At 42.2% G+C, this 23,761-nt stretch overlaps 1 protein-coding gene across 1 annotated transcript in view; it reads right to left on the bottom strand.

Moving 5' to 3' along the window:
• Window positions 1–23,326, bottom strand: part of LOC148146162 (uncharacterized) — a 34,210-nt gene extending 10,884 nt beyond the window's left edge. The window contains exons 1-3 of the mRNA XM_087998615.1: window positions 23,257–23,326; window positions 15,618–16,508; window positions 12,738–12,824 (exon numbers count right to left, since the gene is read on the bottom strand). Coding sequence (XP_087854741.1) covers window positions 12,738–12,824; window positions 15,618–16,508; window positions 23,257–23,326 — 1,048 coding nt within the window. The remainder of the gene's footprint in view (window positions 1–12,737; window positions 12,825–15,617; window positions 16,509–23,256) is intronic.
• Between the last annotated feature and the right edge of the window lie 435 nt (window positions 23,327–23,761).

Genomic DNA, 23,761 nt, shown 5'->3' with positions numbered 1-23,761 from the left:
ACTCCCACTCTCACTCCAACCCTTCTCTCTCCATCTCTCTCCCTTTCATTTTCACTCTCTCCCATTTCCTCTCTTCCTCTCTCTCTGCATCTCGCTCTATGACTCCCTCCCTCTCCATTTCCATCATTCTTTCTCTTTGTCCATCTCTCCCCTGCCTTCTGTTTCCCATTGTTGATGCTACTTCTAGCTATGAAGGGATTCTCTGGGGGTCAGTGTTTAATAGAAGAGGCTGGGTGTCAGAATATTTTCGATGCTGTAGGATTTATGAGCATGGGGGGAGGGGATTCAGATTCTGTTCTCTGACATTAGGCAGTGATGCTAGTCCCAGTGTGTCTAACTGTGATGCTGTTGTTTGCTGGCATTGACACTATGATATTGATTGTAATGTCATTCAGTGTGACAGGATGTTACATGGCATGATCAGTGGTGAGGGAGGAAGATACTGAATAAGAAATTGCAATCATCAGACACTGCCAAAAACCTTCATACTGCCTGCACCGTCAGGAAACTTCTTCACAAAGATCCTTTCAGATCCTTCATTGCAGCTTTGGACCACAAAAGGGAAAAAGAGAACGACATCCTTTCAAGATGGACACAATGTGCACTGTGCATTTACCCCTAATGACTCTCTGTCGCCCACATTGAACACATTGTGGAAGCTGCGGCCCAAACTCTTGTTCCTCTCCACATGTTTCAGTCAAGGAGACAGAGAAGGCTCCAGCACAGGAGGAGGTCATTCGGCCCCTTGAGCCTATTCTGCCGTTCAATGAGATCAGGGCTGATCCTGATGTGCAGGTGCTGGATTGGTCTGGGATGGACAAGACTGGAAGTCGGACAATACCAAATTATAGTCCAATGGACTGTTATTCAGAAAATTCAATGAGGTTTGTCATGAATCCATGCTGACTCTCCCTGATTCAATGAACATTTTCAACGTTCTCAGTAACGCTCAGACCTGATTACAGACTTCAACAATTTCCCCACCACAGATGTTAGACAAATTGGTCTGTAATCCCCTGGTTTTCCTCTTTTGTCCTCTGAAATAGCAGAGTGGCATGTGCAATTTTCCCATCCAGAAACATCATGCTGTATTTATGGACTCTGAAAGATTATAGTCAGGGCATCTAGAGTGTGCTCGTTTACTTCATTTGAGACCCACAGATAGAAAATGTCAGGGTCTGGGAATTTGTCACTCTTTAGTTCCATTAATTTACTCATCACCGACATTTTACTGACATTAATTTTATTCAGCCCTGTTCCTGATCCTCAGCTAATTCATTTGAGACTTCAGGCAAGCTCTCCTCATTTTCTACAGTAAATCCTGAGGGAAAGTAATCATTTAACATATCTGCCATTTTCCTACAGTCACTGACAATATCGTCCACTTTCAGCCCTTAGTGGGTCAACATTGCTCCTAACTTCCTAACTTTCCGTTGGTGGAACTGTAACATTTCTTATTATTGATTTGATGCTCCGAGCAAGGATCCTTTTAGGATGACTTTGCTTGTAGGAGCTGTTTTGTGGCCTTTGTATCTTTCTCATTCAGTAGGATCTGTGTTTTTTTTTAATTTCTGTAAATTTTTTTCAGTTTTATTCTTTCCCTTATCTCTTTAATTGTCCATCATCATTTGTTCTATGAAGTGGAGCTTTTCCTTCTCAGAGTATAAATTCGTTTTGTTTCAGTTTTAAATATTGTTTTAAACATCACCCACTGTTCTTCGCTGCTTTACCCATTAGCATATTTTCCCAGTCTCTTTGTCATCTCATTAAAGTTGTCCTTACCTTAGTCTCAAACTTTGGTAGCTGACTTATTCTTTTGACTTTCAAATGCTGCATTGAACTGGATCATGTTACGATCACTATTTGATAAATGTTCATAAATTATTTTACTAATTAAATCTGGGTCACAGCACATTATTTGGGTCAATATTGCTTGGCCCTTGTGCATCCAGGATATATTGCTGTAGCAAACTATTCCGGATACAATCCAGAAATTCACTATCTTTCAGACAGTATGTTTGTCTGCCTCTTCCAATCTATGTTGAAACTTCCCTATTAATACTATTCTGGTTTTGCTATATACTTCTAGATTAGAGTGGTGCTGGAAAAGCACAGCAGGTCAGGCAGCATCCATCTTTGCCTTTGCTATATACTTACCTAATTTCTGCATTTATGAAATCGAGCATTTCAGAGCTGCTCCCAAGTGATCTGTACACAATACCTAATACAGTTTTAAATCCGTTCCTGCTCCTCAGTTCTATTGAATGATTTCCCCCATTATATCTTCCCTCACCATTGAACTCATCTTATGTCTAATCAGTAAGACTACTCCACCAGCTCTGCCATTTCCCCGTCGATCCCGTAAACTTTATAACCCGGTACTGTATATTTAGTTCTCAATCCTAACCATCCTGCAGCCATTTCTCAGTAATGGTGACTGTATCACAATCTCTAAATTGAATTTGTGTCTGTTGTGTATTTAATGTATTCCTTATGCTCTGTGCGTTCGTATCTAGAATTATTATTTGGGTTTATTCATTGGAACCTGTTCCTCAGCACTAATGCTATATTCTCCTTTTTAGTTTTTATTTATTTCAGTTTAACTAATACACTTCTGATAGTTTTGTATTTATCTGCTGGACGTGGAGAAGGATTCCTGACAGTTTCTTTACTCTGTTACCTGATATTGAAACGGTATTTATACCCCTCCATCCCCCAGTTACTGGTTTAATGTCTTCGTGCCCTCCCTATTTAGACTTTCCACTAGAGCATGGGTCCCATATTGATACAGATGGAGCTTGGCCTAATGGTACGGGTCCTTCCTGTCTGATGCTGATGCAAGTGTCCCATGAAAGGGAACTTCTCTTTCCCGCACCACACCTTTAGCCAGGTGTTAATACCCAAATGTTCTTATCTCTTTGTCAATTTCATTGTGTCTCGGTTAATATTCCAGAAATTAGAACTCTTGAGTTCTTGTTGTTCAGTTTTGTTCCTAATTCCTGATATTCCCCAAACAGGTCCTCTTGCTTACTTTTGCAGATATTGTTTGTCCCAAAATGAACATCAACGACTGGATCCTCACTCTCCCACTCCAATATCCTACCAAGCCAGTTTGAGATGTCCCTTACCTCGTGGCAGGCAACATATGGGACTGCTCACAAAGGATGCTATCAGTCCCCCTCATTATTGAATCCCCCTCTTTTCGTTGTGTTACCCCTGACTGAATGACCACTTGGACCATGGGGCAGTGGTCAGTTTGCCCAAACTCCCTAAATTCCTTTACTTCAACCATATGGTCAGCACTTACTTTATTCCTGTTCGATGAACTCTAGACTTGGAGCTCCTGCAATGCTAAATTCAGGCTGAATCGATCTGCCTCACTTGTAGTCACTCCCTCCTGTCCCTGACCACTGTCCAAAATTTGAAGTATTTAACTATAGGGTGTGACCATGTTTTGAAACACAGTGTCCAGGCAACTCCCCACTGCCTCCTCCACCTCACCTCCAGCAACTCTGAGCTGGAGTGCCTTAGCAACCAACACTTTCTGCAGATGTGGTTGTTCTGAACTACAATAGGGTCCATGAGCTTCCACATCATACAGTACTACATATCGCCTGGCCCTGCACCTGGAAATTATTTAATGGGATTTTGGTTCATAATTTTAAATTTCCGGCTAGTGTCTAATTTTCGATCTGTAAAATATTTCAGTCAAGGAGACAGAGAAAGCTGCAGCACTGGAGGAGGCTGGTCAATACCTCGTGTCAGTGTTAATTTTTTACTAACCTCATTCATAATGAACATCTCCGTTGAATACATTGTTGTTGAGAAGTGATTGAATCTGTTTCCAGAGACAGCAAACTGACAAATGTTAACTAATCAGAAAGAATCAGCATTGATTTAAAAAGGTTCAGACGTCTGGTTACATTTTTAGAGATCGCTAATGTAAAACATCAGGGAACAGCAATGGAGTTTGTTTATTTGAACTTCCAGAAGACATTCAGGAAGGTTTCACACAGGAGAACACATGGAAACACATGGGATTGATGCTAGGACTACAGTTTTGGAAGACTTTTCTCAATGACTTGGATGAAGAAATACAGCACCATATATCCAAGATTGCTGACAGCACTGAATGAGATGGCTTGCAGGTGGTTACAGAGTTAGGGAGGGTGGAGGACTGGGAGGGATTTGAGAACAAGGATGAGCATTTGAAAATCGAGGTGTTGCTTGGCCAGGAGCCCGGGGGGTGAGGGGGAATGGGGGAATGGGACTTGCTATCAGTTCGAGTATGGACAGCAGAGCTGAAGCTGATTTAGGGCGGTGGCTGTGATGTGGTTGTTGACAACATCAGAATGGTCACATTGGAGGCCCAACGATATGGCTGAGATTTTCAGTGGCTGATCTTTGTGATGTGGAGGATTTTGTGCACAGATCAGCTTCAAAGATGAGGCCAATGTTGCAAAGAGTCCGGTTGAGCAGCAGACAGTGCTCAGGGAGAGGGATGGAATTTGTACCAGGAGCTGAAGAGAATGGCTTTGGTCTTCTCAATGTGTTTCCCAGTGAACCCGATTCCTCAGTCCTGACCGCTCTTAGCTGCTGTAATTTTCACTGATTGGACAGGTATTATTCGAGATTCTGACCACAACAGAAAACCCTGTTAAAAAAAATTGCAAAAACTGTCAGATCACAAGGTTGAAACATTACCGAGAGGGGAAGTGAAAGAAGGAGCTCGGAGCCTCTGGACGTTTGTTACTGAGATGGGGGAAATCTGTGAATCATCTGCTCTCTCTTGAATCATACAACACAGGAGGAGGCCATTCAGCTCCAAGTGCCTGTAAGTGACCCAATTAGACCCACTGCCCCGCTCTTTGCCCAGAACACAGCTAATCTTTCCTTTTCAGCTCAACATTCAACTCCGTCTTGCAGACCTGGGTCCACAGCACAAACCTACCCCTTAACTGGGCTCCAAATTGGCATCGTATTCATTCATTGGGTGACAAACTGCTTGGACTGGGAAATGGAGCTCAGCATCCTAAACATTTCTCATTCCCTCCTGACAGACTCTTCATGCTGGGGGACAGTCCCATCAAAGTCAAAGTGCATTCTTATCTCACCCAGTTGTTCATTCTATGTGTGAAAGGCTGGTTACTGTCAGCAGGATATTCAACTGTAGGATCCATCACCACACTGACCAATTCTGACCATATCCACTCTCCATAACCATTGATCTCATTAGTGTCCACCTGCCTCTTGGTTTGAGACAGCGCGGGGACCACTCCCTTTCTGACAAGTTGGAGTTTATGCAGCGTGAGTGGAGAAAGCTGGGAGGGGACATCGGAATCACAGTGTTCAGAGGTGGGACAAGCAGGAATAAGGGACAAATGTAGTGCCAGATGGGAAAGGTTGTGAAGATGGAAATAAGTGCCCGATATGCCGGCGAAGATGTGGTGTTTGAAGCACAGATACTGGAAGTTTCAGTGGGCAAGAGGTATATTTTTACTGTCTTTATTGGAGGGACCAGTCAAAAAGGAGGCCCATCTTTAATGGTCTTTTTTTCAGGGACCAGTATGAAGAAGGCCCATGGTTACTGGTCTCTCTTGTCAAGTACACATAGTCATATATGTCATATATGTGTCAAGGTCTACAGCACAGAAACAGGTACTTTCACCCAACTCATCCATGTCAACCAGATTTCCGAAACTGAACTAGTCTTATTTGCCTAGATTGGCTCACATCTCTCTAAGCTGAAATGTGTTGCTGGAAAATTTAATTCAATTTAAATGTTTTAGAATACACACGTTTTAGCATATGAATCTTAGTATAGTTTTTGTCATATGTTTTAGTGTAGCCTGACTAAGTGGTTTCGAGATTCCTGACATTCATTACAACTAATATTTCCACAGTACTTCCCTAACACTGAAATGTGTTATTGATGAATGGTATGACGGGTTAAGGGTGCCTCATCCATCACGATGTTACAACTTTGACTATCTGCAAACGGGTTCTCTCTCCAATGTCTCCCAGTTTCTCCAAACAAAAAAAAACACAAACAAGTTCCATTAATTCCACATCAAGCAGAATGTGTTTATGACTATCAATCTAACAACTGACTGAGGTAACTGACTGATCACATGGCGCACTGGAAATCACAATATCTTTTATAAAAGGTGAATGCATATTACTTTGTGGAGTGCACCTGTTAGCAGTGGGACATTGCTTGTCAGTAGAAAGGGCATCCGTTATGTGTAATCGGTAAAGCTGTGATTGGGATGTAACTGTATTGAGTGAGTTTGTTTGATTTGACACATTTTAAATGAACAAATTCTGATCTGGAACAGCGTATGCTTCCTTATAGCGATCATTTTTTCCTCCATTTTCTGTATTGGAGTGAAGTGCAAGCCCTGTCTTCTGTTGGTTTCCTTTTCCTCCCTCCACATCTGATTTGATGTCTCTTACTTCCTTACACTTTGGAGAGCAGTGCGTCTTCTGTGTATTGTATATAGCATCCGCAGGTATTCTGTCTACCCTACTCCTCTCTCTTCCTGCTTTCAATAATGTCACAAATATTTATTTTCTGATTATCTATTGTTCCACTTTGAAACCCATCCCATCTCCAACTTGTTGTCCTAGTTTGTTGCTTGCTCGGGTCAGCTTCACCTTTTGCTTACCAGCCTCCACATCCTCGAACTGTCCTCACAGTTTGCACATTCTCCCTGTGTCTGCGTGGGTTTCCTCCAGGTGCTCCGGTTTCCTTCCACAGTCCAAAGATGTACAGGTCAGGTGAATTAGCCATGCTAAATTGCCCATAGTGTTAGGTGCATTAGTCCGAGGGAATGGTTCTGGGTGGGTTACTCTTCAGAGGGTCGCTGTGGACTGATTGGGCCAAAGGGCCTGTTTCCACACTGTAGGGAATCTAATCTAATCTAATCATACCTGTCCCATTACCTGTACTTGGGCTGGCCCTAACAGGGCGAGTAGGCACCTCTCATCCAGCTCAATCCACTTTGCATTAGCCTGCTCCTCATTCCAGCTGGGAAAGCTTCCTGGTCATGACCCTGAAACTCTGGGGAATACTTGCGCAGCCAAATCCCGCAAACATTTTATACGTTCTGATATGATCTCCCATTTTTCAACATCACCTCTGTAATCTATCGGGGAAGGGTACTTATTTCCTACTGCTAGTGTCAGCACATTCCACAATGCGTTCTAGTTTGTCCAATGCTTTTAAAAATGCTATTCCCATGTGGATCAGCACTTAATGCTCTCAGATTCCCTCACTCTGTGCCACGCGGAATGATGTGAGTGCCCCCCTGATTCCATGACAGCGTCAGCGAAGTGGTCAACAGTTCACCTGCTGCATGTGCGACACCAGGTCCTACGATGCAGAGTTTGAGGAATCTCTCACTATTATTGAATTCTGAGGGGTTTTTTCCCTTCTAACTGATGTGCCTTATTCATTTTCATGGGTTGTGAAGATGATGGCTCCGGAGGTGTACTATCCTCTTCTCCATCTGTCCATTCATACTCTGAATCAGACGAATATCAAATGCCTCCATGTTAACGGGTGGGGTCCCATTTTGAAGTTAATAGCGCTCTCACTTTGAGTGCTTTGCTCTCTCTTGCCGTTGTACCGTCGCCAGTCGGCGTCTGACCTGGTTCTGTTTCTCCTACGCCTTCTCAGCTCTCTCCTGCACTGCCTGAACTGCTTCTGTTAGAGTGATATTACTCTGTTCTACTGCCGTAAATGCGACCTTAGGCTGCCTGGTTTTGTACTGGCACTGTTCTCATTCTCGACACCTAAAACATAAAGCTGTTGACAACATCCATCCTATCTACGATACACTGTTCTTGCTTCGAGGGAAGCCATAAGCACTCGTGTACAGCAGCCTGTACAAATAACAAATTTTCTCTTTTCCCAGTGATAGTCATTCCCCATTCCTGCTGGGCTTCCGAATTGTGCTAACAATTTAGGTACAGATCTGAATCCAGATTCTGCCACATTCTATCCTGGCATACAGAAGGTCTCCAGGGCATCAGAGTACCTTTCCATCCTTACCTACACTTTGCCAATTCCCATCCGCATCGCCAAAAATGTCCTGGATCACAAAGTGTACCCAAGTGGTTCTTTCGGGTTTGCTTAAAAGAGCAAACTCGACAACAGCAGTTTGATGCAGTATGACTGTTTATTAAGTAATAATGATCAGATTGAAAAGTAAGGAAAAAACACAATAATCCTGACGCCCTTTTGCCAGTTGGGACCCCTTGATTGATGGCTAATCTGGAGGTTTTGGTACATTCTTAGTTCCTTTTATGAAATCGGTCCGAGGTGAAGTCCAAAAACTTAGAAAAAGTTTTCTCTCTTACACAGCCAGCACAGAGACGCAGATACAGAAAGCAAGCTGCATGCAAGTACAGAAAGCAAATTTTGGTCGTGCCTTCCGTGGCATGTACAGGAATTTTCAAAGGACTCATTTAAGGTGTCGAATATCATCAACAATTTTAACCTATACAAATAGTTTCCTCTTTTCACTTTGGATTCGATTTTTCGAAGGGCCCCTTCTGTGCTGCGTGAATCCATGATTTTGTGATCCTAAGTATTGTCCTAAGACATTGACGAAAAAGTTTCAGCTGAACATTGAAGCAACAGGACCAAGACATTCACATCCAATGTCTCCTGTGCAAAGTATGTTGTTTCATAATTGTTACCACCTCATATTTATCCCAGTTGCTGTCATTCAACATTATATGGATGGGCAATAGCCTGCACTTCGAGACAGTAAATACTGCAGATGCTGGAAACCAGAGTCAATAGATGTGAAGCTGGAAAAGCACAGCAGGTCAGACAGCATCCAAGGAGCAGGAAATTCAACATTTCTGGCCAGAATCCTTCATCAGACCTAGGAAGGGGGAGGGGAGAGCCCAGAAATAAATAGAGAAAGGAGTAGGGCTGGGGTAAGATTAGATGGCATGGTAATAGGTGGATGCAGGTATGGACTTATTGTAATTGGTCAGTGGGAAAAATGGAGCGGATCCACGATTTGAAAGATGAATAGTTTAGGTTAGGTCAGGAAAGCAGAGAGGAGAGGAAGGGCTGGACATGCGATAAGGATTGGGGAGGAGGGATTTTGAGGCTCAATTTCGAGACCATTAGACTGTAAGCTCTCCGGGTGAAATATCAAGTGTTGTTTCTCACTCAATTCGGTCTCACTCTGACAGTGAAGGAGGCAAAGATGGACATGTCACCGGGGGAATGGGAGCGGGAATTAAAACAGATGGCAACCGAACAATCGGGTTGGGTGCTGCTCTGTGAACTGATCCCCAAGTCTGCATTTGATCTCCCCGAAATAGAGTAGACCACATTGGGAACATCAATAGATCAGGGTGGATTCAATAGATCAGGGTGGTACATCTCTGCCAGATCTAGAAGGATTGTTTGGGGCCTTGGATGGAGGTGAGAGGGGAGGTGTGAGGGCACGTGTTGCAGCCCCTGTAATTGCAGGGGAACATTCCAGGTCTGATGGAGAAGTTGGTGGGGAGTGGAGAGCTGATGAGGGAGTCGCAGAGTGAATGTTCCCTGCAGAAAGCTGACAGGAGTGGGGAAGGAAATATCTCTTTGGTGGTGGGGTCTGATTGTATCTGTCGGAGGATGATGGTGGGGTGGTAAGCACCAGCTAAGATTACTCTGTCCTTATTGTTATTGGAGGCAGGGGGTTTGAGGGCAGAACTGTGGGAGATGGAGGAAATGCAGTTGAGGTGAATGCCACTCGTTCACATTCCAGGATGGATTGCATACTTTGTGTCGACACAAGTGCCGTTCCCATCCATGATAAGATATATATTGGAATGGTGCAGAATCAGAGAGAACCTTGAATGATTTTGCATTTGATTTTTGAAGATTTTTTGTGCATGTCTCCAAAAATGCTTTGATTGCCCGACATGAGGCCATTTATCTGTGTTCGACAAGTAAAGAATGCAAAGGAAAATAATATCACTAAGCCTCATTTTCCCACATTATGCTCCATTGTCCTGTAATTTTGGAAGGGGGTACTCACTTCAAGTATTTAAATCCCATTATGAATCTCTTAATGACTCTTGAATATCTTTGTGTCCCTGCAGCAAATTCATCACCAATTAAAATGTGAGTTTCATCTAAATCACTTTTACATAGAAACGTAAGAAATAAGGGCAGCAGTTGTGAATATGATACACAGAATGTAACATTGCATCAAATGTCGGGGATTGCAGGTCACACTCAATAAGTGGTGCTTTTAACTATTTGGCAGTGGAAAGCAAACGTAAGTCATTTTCTCACTAGGGTCATGGCCAGAAAGCACAAGTTAAGATCAGTTTCTGAGTTGGTGCTGGAACTGCAGATGTTGAAGCAGTATTTCTCAATCAAAACAAGTTATTAAAGATCGAAAGTAATTAGGTGTAAATGCAAATCCCCCTGTTCGCAGTGACATTGTGCCTAAAGATCATTCTTAAGTAGTGTGAAAATGCATCATCAATTTGCACTTTTCACTGTTCTAGGGCCGTTTGTTTCGCATTTGATGCCTTTGCTTGGATAGTGATTATCTTGCACTTAGTGAGACGCACGATATGTGTCCCAAGTTATAGCTGTCTTTTTTCAGGGTAGTCCACAGCCACTGTAATAACAAGCACGCTATTTTAGATTTTTCAGGTTTTGGTATCTTCTTGTTTGGAAGAATCCTAGAACACAGAACATTACAGTGCAGTACAGGCCCTTCGGCCCTCGATGTTGCGCCGCCTTATCATACTAATCTGAAGCCCATCCCACCTACACTATTCCATGTACGTCCATATGCCTGTCTAATGACGACTTCAATGCACTTAAACTTGGCGACTCTACTACCGTTGCAGGCAAAGCATTCCATACCCTTACTACTCACTGAGTAAAGAAACTACCTCTGATATCTGTCTTATACCTATCTCCCCTCACTTTAAAGTTGTGTCCCCTCGTGTTTGCCGTCCCCATACTTGGAAAAAGGCTCTCCCTGTCCACCCTATCTAACCCTCTGATGGTCTTGCATGTCTCTATTAAATCATCTCTTAACCTTCTTCTCTCTAACGAGAACAGCCTCAAGGCCCTCAGCCTTTCCTCGTAAGACACACCTTCCATACCAGGCAATGTCCTAGTAAATCTCCTCTGCACACTTTCCAAAGCTTCCACATCCTTCTTATAATGCAGTGACCAGAACTGTACACAATACTCCAAGTGTGGCCATACCAAAGCTTTGTACAGCTGCAGCATAACCTCCTGGTTCCAGAACTCAATCCCTCTATTAATAAAGGCCAAAACACTGTATGCTTTCTTAACAACCCTGTCAATCTGGGTGGCAACTTTCAGGGATCTGTGTACATGGACACCGAGATCTCTCTATCATTTGCACTCCCAAGAATCTTACCATTAGCCCAGTACTTTGCATTCCGATTACTCTGTCCAAAGTGTATCACCTCACACTTGTCCACATTAAACTCCATTTGCCACCTCTCAGCCCAACTCTGCATCCTATCTATGTCTCTCTGCAACATATTACATCCTTCATCACTATCCACAACTCCACCGACCTTAGTGTTGTCCGCAAATTTACTAACCCATCCTTCTAAACCCTCATCCAGGTCATTTATAAAAATCACGAACAGCAGTGGACCCAACACCAACCCTTGTGGTACGCCGCTACTAACTGGACACCAAGATGAACATGCCCCATCAACTACAACCCTCTGTTTTCTTTCAGCAAGCCAATTACTGATCCAAACTGCTATGTCTCCCATAATCCCATTCCTCCACATTTTATATAATAGCCTACTGTGGGGAACCTTATCGAACGCCTTGCTGAAATCCATATACACCACATCAACCGGTTTACTCTCATCTACCTGTTTGGTCACTTTGTCAAAAAACTCAATAAGATTCGTTAGGCACGACCTACCCCTCACAAAACCATGCTGATTGAACCTGATCAGATTATTCTTTTCTAGATGGTTATAAATCCTATCTCTTATAACCTTTTCCAACACTTTACCAACAACTGAAGTGAGACTCACTGGTCTGTAATTACCAGGGTTGTCTGTACTACCCTTTTTGAACAAGGGAACCACATTTGCTATCCTCCAGTCCTCAGGAACTATTCCTGTAGACAATGATGATTTGAAGATCAATGCCAAATGCTCGGCAATCTCTTCCCTTGCTTCCCAGAGGATCCTAGGATAGATCCCATTCGGCCCAGGGGACTTGTCTATTTTCACACTCAATCATCTTGATGGGTCTTTCACAGAACGTGTGGAACAGTTGTATTCCAGCTGAGGTCTGTTGAACAGAGCATAGTTCAGGAGGGATTAGTTTCTGAGACCTTTCTGGGAAGCAGTGTGGTCAGTATCTGATTGTATTTTCTGACTGCTGTACAGAGCAATATATTTGAAGTCAAATAATTTATTCCCCGGCCACACACATGGACAATCTCTTAAATTGTTACACGGGTCACAGCAGTTTTAAGTACAGAAACTCACATACATTAAACATTATTAAATAGATAACTTATACATGCAGCAACACATGCGTTTATGTCAATCAATTCTCCAAAACATTTTAACCAAATTTGCGACCCTGACTATTTGGATCCAAAGTAATCCCGCCAGTACAAGGGGTTCAGCTCTTTATTTGCATCTGGGCGCTTATTCCAATGCTCAGAAATTCATGACAGCTTTTGAAGTACCCTCGAATGGTTTATTTTCAGAAGGATTTTCAAGTGGCTGACGTATTGTTCGGTAACTTCTCACAAATCCAACGTTCAGTTCCGTGACTAAAACAAAAGAAAATGTTCACTCCTGAACTTTCCACAGCAGGAGCTTGTGTCTCCGTTGCGGGCAATTTAGGATATTTATATTTGCGAAGAAGAAAAATATCCTGCTGCTGGATATAAAGATGTGCAGATTTGTTAACTTGACTTTTCAATCCAGTCTGCATTTAGATCACATGAGACTCTCTCAAACAGAATGAACATGTTTCAGACGGTTTCAGAGATTTATAAACCACCTCAGAAAAAAAGTATAGGTTGAACTTAACCTTCTGATGAAGCCCTGCATTCAGAGCCCTCTGGGCAACATCCAGAAGGGCAAGTTTGTGAAAACCCTGAGAATGTACTGTATTAGGTTCAAAATCTAACTCTGGGCTGAAGAGGGAGCAGACACTCTTTGACATTTCTGTTCAGTTCTATGTGTAAAAATTTTGTAGAGCAGAGAATGCTTGATTTGTTTATAGCTGCAATTTATTCATTGTCATGCTGTAAGATGACGTGGTGTGGGGGACGGTTTTGTTTTATGAATGTATTTGAAAGCTTACTCTAGGCACGTAATCATTCCGTTCTTGATGACTGGAGGTTGGCAAACGTACTGCCACTGTTTAAGAAGGGAGGTAAAGACAAGCCAGGAAACTATAGACCAGTGAGCCTAATCTCAGTGGTGGGCATGTTGTTGGAGGGCATCCTGAGGGACGGGATGTACATGTATTTGGAAAGACAAGGACTGATTAAGGATAGTCAACATGGCTTTGTGTGTGGGAAATCATGTCTCACAAACTTGATTGAGTTTTTTGAAGAAGTAACAAAGAAGATTGATGAGGGAAGAGCAGTAGATGTGATCTATGTGGACTTCAGTAAGGCGTTCGACAAGGTTCCCCATGGGACACGGATTAGCAAGGTTAGATCTCATGAACTACAGGGAGAACTCGCCATTTGGATACAGAACTGACTCAAAGGTAGAAGACAGAGGGTGGTGGTGGAGGGTTGGTTTTCAGACTGGAGGCCTGTGACCAGTGGAGTGCCACAAGGATTGGTGCTGGATCCTCTACTTTTTGTCTTTTACATAAATGATTTGGATGCGAGCATGAGAGGTACAGTTAGTAAGTTTGCAGATGACACCAAAATTGGAGGTGTAGTGGTCAGTGACGAGAGTTACTTCAGGTTACAACAGGATCTTAACCAGATAGGCCAATGGGCTGAGAAGTGGCAGATGGATTTTAATTCAGATAAATGTGAGGTGCTTCATTTTTGGAAAGCAAATATTAGCAGGACTTATACACTCAATGGTAAGATCATATGGAGTGTTGTTGAACAAAGAGACCTTGGAATGCAGGTTCATAGCTCCTTGAAAGCGGAGTCGCAGGTAGCTAGGATAGTGCTTTCCTTTATTGGTCAGAGCATTGAGTACAGGAGTTGGAATGTCATGTTGCGGCAGTACAGGACATTGGTTAGGCCACTGTTTGAATATTGCGTGCAATTCTGGTCTCCTTTCCAATCGGAAAGATGTTGTGAAACTTGAAAGGGTTCAGAAAAGATTTACAAGGATGTTGCCAGGGTTGGAGAATTTGAGCTACAGGGAGAGGCTGAACAGGCTGGGGCTGTTTTCCCTGGATAGCCAAAGGCTGAGGGGGGACCTTGTAGAGGTTTACAAAATTATGAGGGGGATGGATAGGATAAATAGACAAAGTCTTTTCCCTGGGGTCGGGGAGTCCAGAACTGGAGGGCATAAGTTTAGGGTGAGAGGGGAACGATATAAAAGAGACCTAAGGGGCAACTTTTTCATGCAGACAGTGGTACGTGTATGGAATGAGCTATCAGAGGATGTGGTGGAGGCTGGTACAATTGCAACATTTAAACGGCATTTGGATGGGTATATGAATAGGAATGGTTTGGAGGGATATGGGCCGGGTACTGGTAGGTCGGACTAGATTGGGTTGGGATATCTGGTCGGCATGGACAGGTTGGACCGAAGGGTCTGTTTCCATGCTGTACATCTCTATGACTCTATGACTCTATGACTCTTATACAGATTTCAGACATTCAGTTAGAGTTATGTATATTGTTTGAAAATAGTCACACTGTTCTGAAGAAAAACACACTTTGACCGTGTTTTCATTGGGAATGTGACAGGAACTTTTTTTTTAAATGCAAGGGAAAAATGCATCTTTAACGCTCTTTCTTTCAGGATAACCAGTAAAAAAAATACAAATATTGTCCCAAATGAAGTTCCTGTCAGAATCTCGATGTTTTTCTGTTTCATCTCACTCTGAAGACTGTGGGGTAACTGGGCAATTTTAAATTTCAGGACGATACATAGATCTGGATCACATCATCGATATCACAGCAGCAGGTGTTGCTGCTAGATATCCCTGAGCATCTGGTAAATGTTCAAACGGTTCTGCATTACCTGTGCCTAGACTTTAGCAGAATGCATCTGGGGCATGTGTGCCCGCAATCTGCCCTCAGAAATTAGAGATGGGCGGTGATAATCTTTCAAAGAAGTAAGGCCATTTTCAAACTTTAAAAAGACTTCATTAATCATCATTTTCTAATCCATCTCCCTGTTGGGCTCCAGCACCCTCGACATGGATGGAAATATCAATGCCTGAATCATAACTAAAAACAGAGGTGTTAACTAACTGGACACTGTGTGGAAAACAGAATGTTATATATATTCAATTTCACATAATAGTTAAAGGGCTGCAACCCAAATCTCTTTTGGATCTGGATCATATATAATATTAACAAGAATCGTTCCATTGGATTGTCCCATTTTTCAAATGTTAATAATTTTACCGAGCAGACTGAGTGGATACTTCATCATATCCTTTATTTCTGACCTGAAATTACTTTGGGTCCCAGCATAAATAAACGGGTTGATGCAGGAGCTCAGTAACTGAAGCATGTATCCAGTTTGTTGGAGAACAAATATGGAATCACTGACATTGGAACCTGAAGAATAAGGCACATTCTCAATTCGGACGTAGAATATCGTTACAAAGTATAAGAGATTTAACACAATGAAACTGCCCGAGATGGCAAAGAGTAAAACAATGGACTTTTTCCGCTTCTCCATCTCAGGGTCACTCTGGTTCTGTCCACTGCTCTGGGTTCGGAGTCTCCTGCGAGCTCTGTTGGCCACGAGAATATATCTGACGGTCAGAGCATTGAGCAGGAAAATCAGGATGAATGGCAGGCAAGGGTTTAAAATGGGTCGAATCCAGTCATATGCGGCCCATGTGGGTGATGTGTAAAATATTAATCTTATGGCGCAGAACCAGGGCACATTCTTAATTATGTATTTCGGTTCATATTGAAAATATTTGAAGATATTTTTGACGCAGGACAGTACAGACACAATTCCTATAACCCGCGCTGCCATCTTCTCAGTACAATATTGCAATTTCAACTTCTGGCACGAAATGGCCACAAATCGATCAAAGGTAAAAGCAACCGTTAGCCAGGCAGAACTGTCAATAGTTGTATAAATTAATGCAGTACGCATACTGCACACTGGAGTTATCGACAGGAAACTAAATGGGAAATAAATCCCAGCGATCCGGTTTAGTATGACAGCCATGACCATAACCAGGAGATCTATCACTGCCATGGATACTAAGTAATAAGTGACACATCCAGAGAGATGGCATCTTTTTCGAGACAGGATCACAATCACTGCAAGATTCGCTGTAAGAATGCATGTATAGAGAAGAAAATAGTTACTGCTCTGCCTCTCTACAAAATTGAAAGTTTACTGGAAATTATCCCTGAATCGGGAGAATTAAATACTGAATGTAACATAATCGACTGCGTGTACTACTGCAGGCCAAGGCGTACCATAATGTAAGGAAACATAACAGAGTTTAAGAAAAAAAGAATACTCACCTAAAACAGCTGGGTTTAAATTAGCTCAGCAGAGGGATGGGAACCTGATGTGTAGTTGCAATGCACATGAAGATGAGAGTAGGGAGGAAAGGGACAGGATTTCAGGGTCACTGGAATGTGCTGGCAGACAGCAAACTGGTTTGAAGTGTGTCTCCTTCAACGCCAGAGTATTCAACATAAGGTAGGTGAACTTGCAGCATGGATAGAGCAGGATGAGGAATGGATGTTGCAGGTTCCAGGATTCAGATCTTTCATTAAGAACAGGCAAGGCATTAAAAGATGGGGAGGTGTGGCCTTGTTAGCCAAGGATAGTAGAACGGTGGCTGAAATAACATTTGACCAGGACTTGTCTCCTGAGGTAGTATGGGCTGAGGTTAGAAACAGGAGGGGAGAGGTCACACTGCTTGTAGATTTTTATAGGCCTCTGCAGAGTTCCAGGGAGGTGGAAGAGAGAATTGGCAAGATTATTCTGGAGAGGAGTGAAAGGAACGGGTGGTCATAATGGGGGCTTTAACCTCCCCAACATTTACTGGAAATGCTATAACTCTAGTACGTTGGATGGATCAGTTTTTGTCCAATGTGTACACGTGGGTTTCCTGACATAGTATGTCGAAGGCCGACAAGAGGAGAGGCCGCACTGGATCTGGTGCTTGGTAATGAATCAGGCCAGGTGTTTGATTTAGTTGTAATGAGCACTTTGGAGACAGTGACCATAATTCTGTTACGTTTTGTTTAGCGATGTAAATGCCACAGATCAAGAGTTATCGATGGGGCAAAGGCAATTACAATGCGATTAGGCAAGAATTCAGATGCATAGAATGGGGTAGCAAAATGCAGGGGATGCAGACAATGGAAATATGGAGCTGGTTTAAGGAACAGATATTGCGTGACCTTGATAGGAATGTCCCTGTCAGGCAGGGAGGAAGTGATAAGGTAAGGAATCGTGGTTTACGACAGAAATTACATTTATTGCTAAGCAGAAGAAGGAAGTGTATGTGTTGATGAGACATGATGGTACAGATGAGGCGATGGAGAGTTACAGATTAGCTAGGAAGGATTTAAAGAGAGAATAAAGAAGAGCAAAGAGAGGACACGAGCAGTCTTTAGCAAATAGAATAAAGAAGAACCCTGAAGCTTCCTATAGGTATGTGAGGAATACAAGGATGACTAGGGTAGGAATAGGGCCAGCCAAAGACAGAAGTGGGATTGGAGAGGTGCTAAACGATCATTTCTCATTGGTTTTCACTCAGGAAAAGGAGAATATTGTAGAGGAAAAGAATGAGGTATTAGACTAGAAAAGATCGAGGTTAGTTACAAAGAGGTGTTATCAATTCTAGAAGGAGTGAAAGTAGACAAGTCCCCTGGGCTGGATGGGCTTTATCCAAGGATTCTCTGGGAAGCCAGGGAGGAGATAACAGAGCCTTTGGCTTTGATATTTGAGTCATCATTGTCTACGGGTTTAGTACCAGAGGACTAGAGGATTGCAAATGTTGTGCCCTTGTTCAAGAAGAGCAGTAGAGATGACCAAGGTAATTATAGACCATTGAGCCTTACTTCTGTTGTAGGAAAGGTTTTGGAAAGGATTATAAGAGATAAGATTTATAATATTCCAACAAGCAACAATTTGATTTCAGATAGTCAACATGATTTTGTAAAGGGTAGGTCGTGTCTCACAAACCTCACTGAGTTTTTTGAGAAGGCGACAAAACATGTAGATGAGGGCAGGAAAGTTGACGTGGTATACATGGACTTCATCAAAGCCTTTGATAAGGTTCCACATGATAGGCTGTTGGAGAAAATGCACAGGCATGGAATTGAGGGTGATTTAGCATTTTGGATTAGAAACTGGCTTTCTGAAAGAAGGGAGCGAGCAGTGGTTGATGGAAAATATTCAACCTGAAGTCCGGTTACTAGTGGTGTGCCACAAGGATCTATTTTGGGACTACTGCTGTTTGTCATTTTTATAAATGACTTAGACGCAGGCATAGGTGGGTGGATAGTACATTTGCAGACGACACTAAAGTCGGTGGAGTAGTGGACAGTTTGGAAGAATGTTGCAGGTTGCAGGGAGACTTGGATAAACTGCAGAATTGGGCTGAGAGGTGGCAAACGGAGTTCAATGCAGTTAAATGTGAGGTGATGCACTTTGGGAAGAATAACAGGAAGGCAGAGTACTGGGTCAAAAGAAAGATTCTTGGTAGTGTGGATGTGCAGATGGATCTTGGAGTCCATGTACATAGATCCCTGAAAGTTGCCACCCAGGTTGATAGTGCTATTAAGAAGGCATGCAATGTGTTTGGTTTCATTCGGAGTAGGATTGAGTTCTGGAGCTGCAATATCATGTTACACCTGGACAAAAGGCTAGTGTGGCCACACTTGGAATATTGTGTACAGTCTGGTCCCCATATTTCAGGAAGGATGTGGAAGCATTGGAAAAGGTGCAGAGGAGATTTACCCAGTATGTTGCCTGGCATGGAGGGAAGGTCTTATGAGGAAAGGCTGAGAGACTTGGGTCTGTTCTCATTGGAAAGAAGAAGGTTAAGAGGCGATTTAATAAAGACATGCAAGATGATCAGAGGATTAGATAGGGTAGACAGTGAAAGTATTTTTCCTAGGATGATGATGTCAGCTCGTATGAGGGGGCGTAACTACAAATTGAGGGCTGATAGATTTAAGACAGATGTCAGAGGCAGGTTCTTTACTCAGAGAGTGGTGAAGGCGTGGAATGTCCTTCCTGCCAATGTAGTCAACTCAGCCACATTAGGGAGATTTAAATAATCCTTGGATAAGCACATGGATGATGATGGGATTGTGTGGGGGGATGATCTGAGAATAGTTCACAGGTCGGCACAACATCGAGGGCCAAAGGGCCTGTTCTGCGCTGTATTGTTCTAAGTTCTAAAGCTTCTAATTGATTAGACAATTATCAGAAAATAATAGTAGTATGTATTAGAACAAAGAACAGCACAGGCCCATGTGCCAACCTTTTATCTTTCTCTAAGATCAAATGAATATACTTATCATTTATTTTATTATCATCCATGTGCCTATCCAAGTGTGCTTAAATGTCCCTAATGTATCTGACTCTACTACCACCGCTGGCTGTGCAATCTATGTGCCCATAACTCTCAGTGTCAAGAACCTACCGCCGATATCTCCCCTCAACCTGCCTCCAATCACCTTAAGATCATGTCTTCTTGTGATAGCTTTTTCCACCCTGTGAAAAAAAGTCTCTGACTATTCACTCTATCTATGCATCTTGTACACCTCTATCAAGACACCTCTCATCCTTTGCTCCAATGAGACAAGCCCTAGTTCCCTCAACCTTCCTTAAGACAAGCCCTCCAGTCCTCGCAGAATCCTGGTAAATCTCCTCTGCACCATCTCTGAAGCATCCACATGCTTCCTATAATAAGACGACCAGAACTGAACACAATATTCTAAGTGTGGTCTAACCAGGGCTCTATAGAGCTGCAACATAATCTCACAGCTTTCAAACTCAACCTCCCTGCTAATTAAAACCAACAAACACCATAGGCATTCTTAGAAACCCTATCAAGTTGGGTGGCAGCTTTGAGAGATCAATGGATGTGGATGCCCAGATCCCTCTGTTTTTCCAGACTGCCAAGAGTTCTGCCTTTAACCTGGAATCTGTATTAAAATTCAAACTTCCAAAAAGAATTACTTCACACTTTTCCAGGTTAAACTCCATCTGCCACTTCTCTGCATCCTGTCATTGTCCTGTTGCAACCTACAACAGCCCTTCAAACTATCCTCAACACCACCAACCCTCATGTCATCATCAAACTTACTAACCCACCATTCCACTTCCTTATCCAAGTCATTTGCAAAAATCACAAAGAATGGAGGTCCCAGAACAGATCCCTGTGGAACACTATTGGTCACCAAGCTCCAGGCTAAATAATTGCCATCAGCTGCCACTCTGTCTTCAATGGGCCAGCCAATTCCATATCCTGATAGCCAAATTTCCATGTGTCCTGTTCCTCCTTATTTCTGAAGAGCCTACCAAATTAAACCTTATCAATCGCCTTGCTACATTTCATGTACATCATCCACAGCTCTACCTTCATCAATGTGCTTTGTCATATCCTCAAAAATTCAATAAGGCTTGTGTGATCTGATCTGCCTCTCAAAAAGCCATGCTGACTATCTCTAATCAAGCTGTGCTTTTCCAAATAACCATAAATCCTGTCTCTCAGAATTCGCTCCAATAATTTGCCCAATACTGACGTAAGACTGACTTTTCTGTAATTCCAAGGATCATCTCTATTCCCTTCCTTGAACATTTGCCACCCTCCAATCATTTGGTACTACTCCAGTGGACAGTGAGGATGCAAAGACCATTGCCAAAGGCACAGCAATTTCTTCTCTTGCTTCCATAGTAATCTTGGGTACATACCATCTCGCCCAAGGAACTGATCTATCCTCATGTTTATCAAAATTTCCAAAACATCTTCCTTCTTAACATCAGCCTGTTCAAGCATATCAGCTTGTTTCATTCTGTCCTCACAAATTGCAATGTCCCTCTCACGAGTGAATACTGAAATAAAGTATTCATTAAGGACCTCCACTACCTCCTCCATTATCTCTGATTGGCCGTACCCTCACTCTGGCCATACCCTCACTCTGTTCTACATGAGTGTAGAATGCCTTGGGGTTTTCCTTAATCCTACCTGCCAAGGCTTTTTCGTGTCCCCTTCTAGCTCTCCGAAATCCATTCTTCAGTTCCTTCCTGGCAACCTTGTAACCCTCTACAGCCCTGTCTGATTCTTGCTTCCTCAACCTTAAGTTAGCTTCCTTCTTCCTCTTGTCTAGATGTTTCACATATCTTGTCAACCAAGGTTCATTCACCTGACCATCCATTCCTTGCTTCAGTAGGACAAACCTATTCAACACTCCCAGGAAATGCTTCCTAAACAACTTTCATAATTCTATCATGCATTTTCCTGAGAATATGTGTTCCCAATTTATGCTCCACTGTTCCTGTCTAATAGCCCTGTAGTTCCCCCTCCCAAAAATATATAACTAGGTAAACAACTGAATTGTCAATAGTGAGTTTGAAAAGAATAAGAACACATTACATCTGAGCAAACCTGTCTCCTTTCAATTAATTATTGTAAAATTATTCACTGTTGAAAACTTGCTCACAAGCATCATCACATGATAGCAAGTGAATGGACAGTTCACATTTGTCTGACATTACAGACTAACTGTTTAAGAGGAAACAGCGCCACCTCCAAATTCTAAGCACCAAAGTCGACAACCTCGATGTCAATTTGCACCACTGCATCAGGCAGGGATGAGCTTTGATTTGATACAAAATCGCTTTCTATAATTTGGCATTTTCTCTGTGCTACACTCTGCTATCTCAAATAATGGAACTGCTTTTCTTTCATGGATGTTAGAAATGCAAAAAAAAAAGCATCACATAGGAGAGTTTCCACCTATTTATGTAATTTGAAGGATATAATGAAATGGCAAATATCTGTTCGCATTGTTGGGAGCTGGAAGGGGGAAAAGGTTCCACAATCACTTGTTGTTAAGAAAGAATCGCCATCAGCAGTTAATACAGGAATAAATAACACTGTGGAAGCAATTAATGGAGAATTAAAGACAAATAATTCTGTGTGTTAGTTTAGGATCAGGGCTTAGTTTATCATCTATAAAATACAATTCTTAACATTGTTTACATCTTTGTCACTATCTTGGACTCTAATAATGCCCCTTTGTGAATTACTTTAATTTACTTTAGTAGAGTATAATACGACAGCTGACTTAACTGAGTTTCATGAGAATTATTCCATCACTCTCAGATCATGAGTAGAATAAATCTATGTGTATATCCTGACCATAAATGGAATATTGCACTGACAGAAGCAATGGCAACAAGATGACCATCTAATTTCCGCTGTGATAGCAGTTTCAAAATTCAGCCACTTGAATGTTATTTATACTACAATTGTGCAACATTTCTGTATGATAACGTCGCTGGTGACTCACCAATAACAACAGTGCCAATAGCACAACAGAATTACATTTATGTTAGATTATGTATACTAAGGCACCAACAGTAGCAGTGCAAACAGTCAGATGTACATCGCCAGAGTTTAGCAGTGATCAGGGAAATTATGAGTAAAATGGTAAATCATAATTTTGTTTTTTAAAAAGCTAAACGAATAGTTGAGAGTTTAACATCAAGAAGCACTGCAAGTAAATGAGTGAACTAATGCTTTTTCAAAGTGAGAAGCTGTAGCCTTTATGCTGTTAAACTGTGTGATGAAATCAGATAAAGGATAACTTCTAATGTGATGAATTGTTACCATAGAAATGAAAAACAGAAATGAAACCGGAGAAGAAGAATGGCCATTTCAAATATAAAGATGGGTTGTAACATTTGTGAATGAAAACAAAACCAATGCGATAAATGATATCTATACACTGTCTAATGGCAATTAGCAGATTGAATGGTTTGATGGAGCTAAACAGTGATTCTCACAGCTATTAACTAACTACAATTAATATACAGTACCTGGAACCCCGAGAGCAGCAAGGAGAGGATAATAAATGGCAAACACGAGTCCGGTTGCTACTCCGTGCATTTCTATCAAAAGCTGTGACTTTTTTCTGCAATTCACTGAAAACTATCACAATTATAGTTCTTCTTGGCTCCAGGGAGAAACTTGTTTACATTCATTTGGAATTGAACTGACAATCATTTGAGTTCAGCTGTGCCTCGTTTGTTGTTTAGTTTTTGATGGAAATGAATATTTTTCATGGGATCTAACTAGGATAAAAACTGAAGTTCTCAGGCATTACGGAAAGATTCTAGACACATGTCTTTACTTTCAAGGAAACATAATGTTCTGCATTTTTGTGTAATTTTGTGTTAATTTACCTGAACCTCCAAGAAGGAGGTCCGTTGCACCTAAAGCGATCTCCTCAACATTGGGAAGACAGGGCGCCAGCTTGTGGATTGTTTCAGAGAACGTCTCAGTGACACCTGGACCGACAACCCCACCGTCCGGTGGCTGAAT

Source organism: Chiloscyllium plagiosum, unplaced genomic scaffold, assembly GCF_037043375.1.
Source record: "Chiloscyllium plagiosum isolate Xiang-an unplaced genomic scaffold, Cpla_swu_hap1 HiC_scaffold_21, whole genome shotgun sequence".
NCBI lineage: Eukaryota > Metazoa > Chordata > Chondrichthyes > Orectolobiformes > Hemiscylliidae > Chiloscyllium > Chiloscyllium plagiosum.
This window is presented reverse-complemented; position numbering and strand designations above follow the sequence as displayed.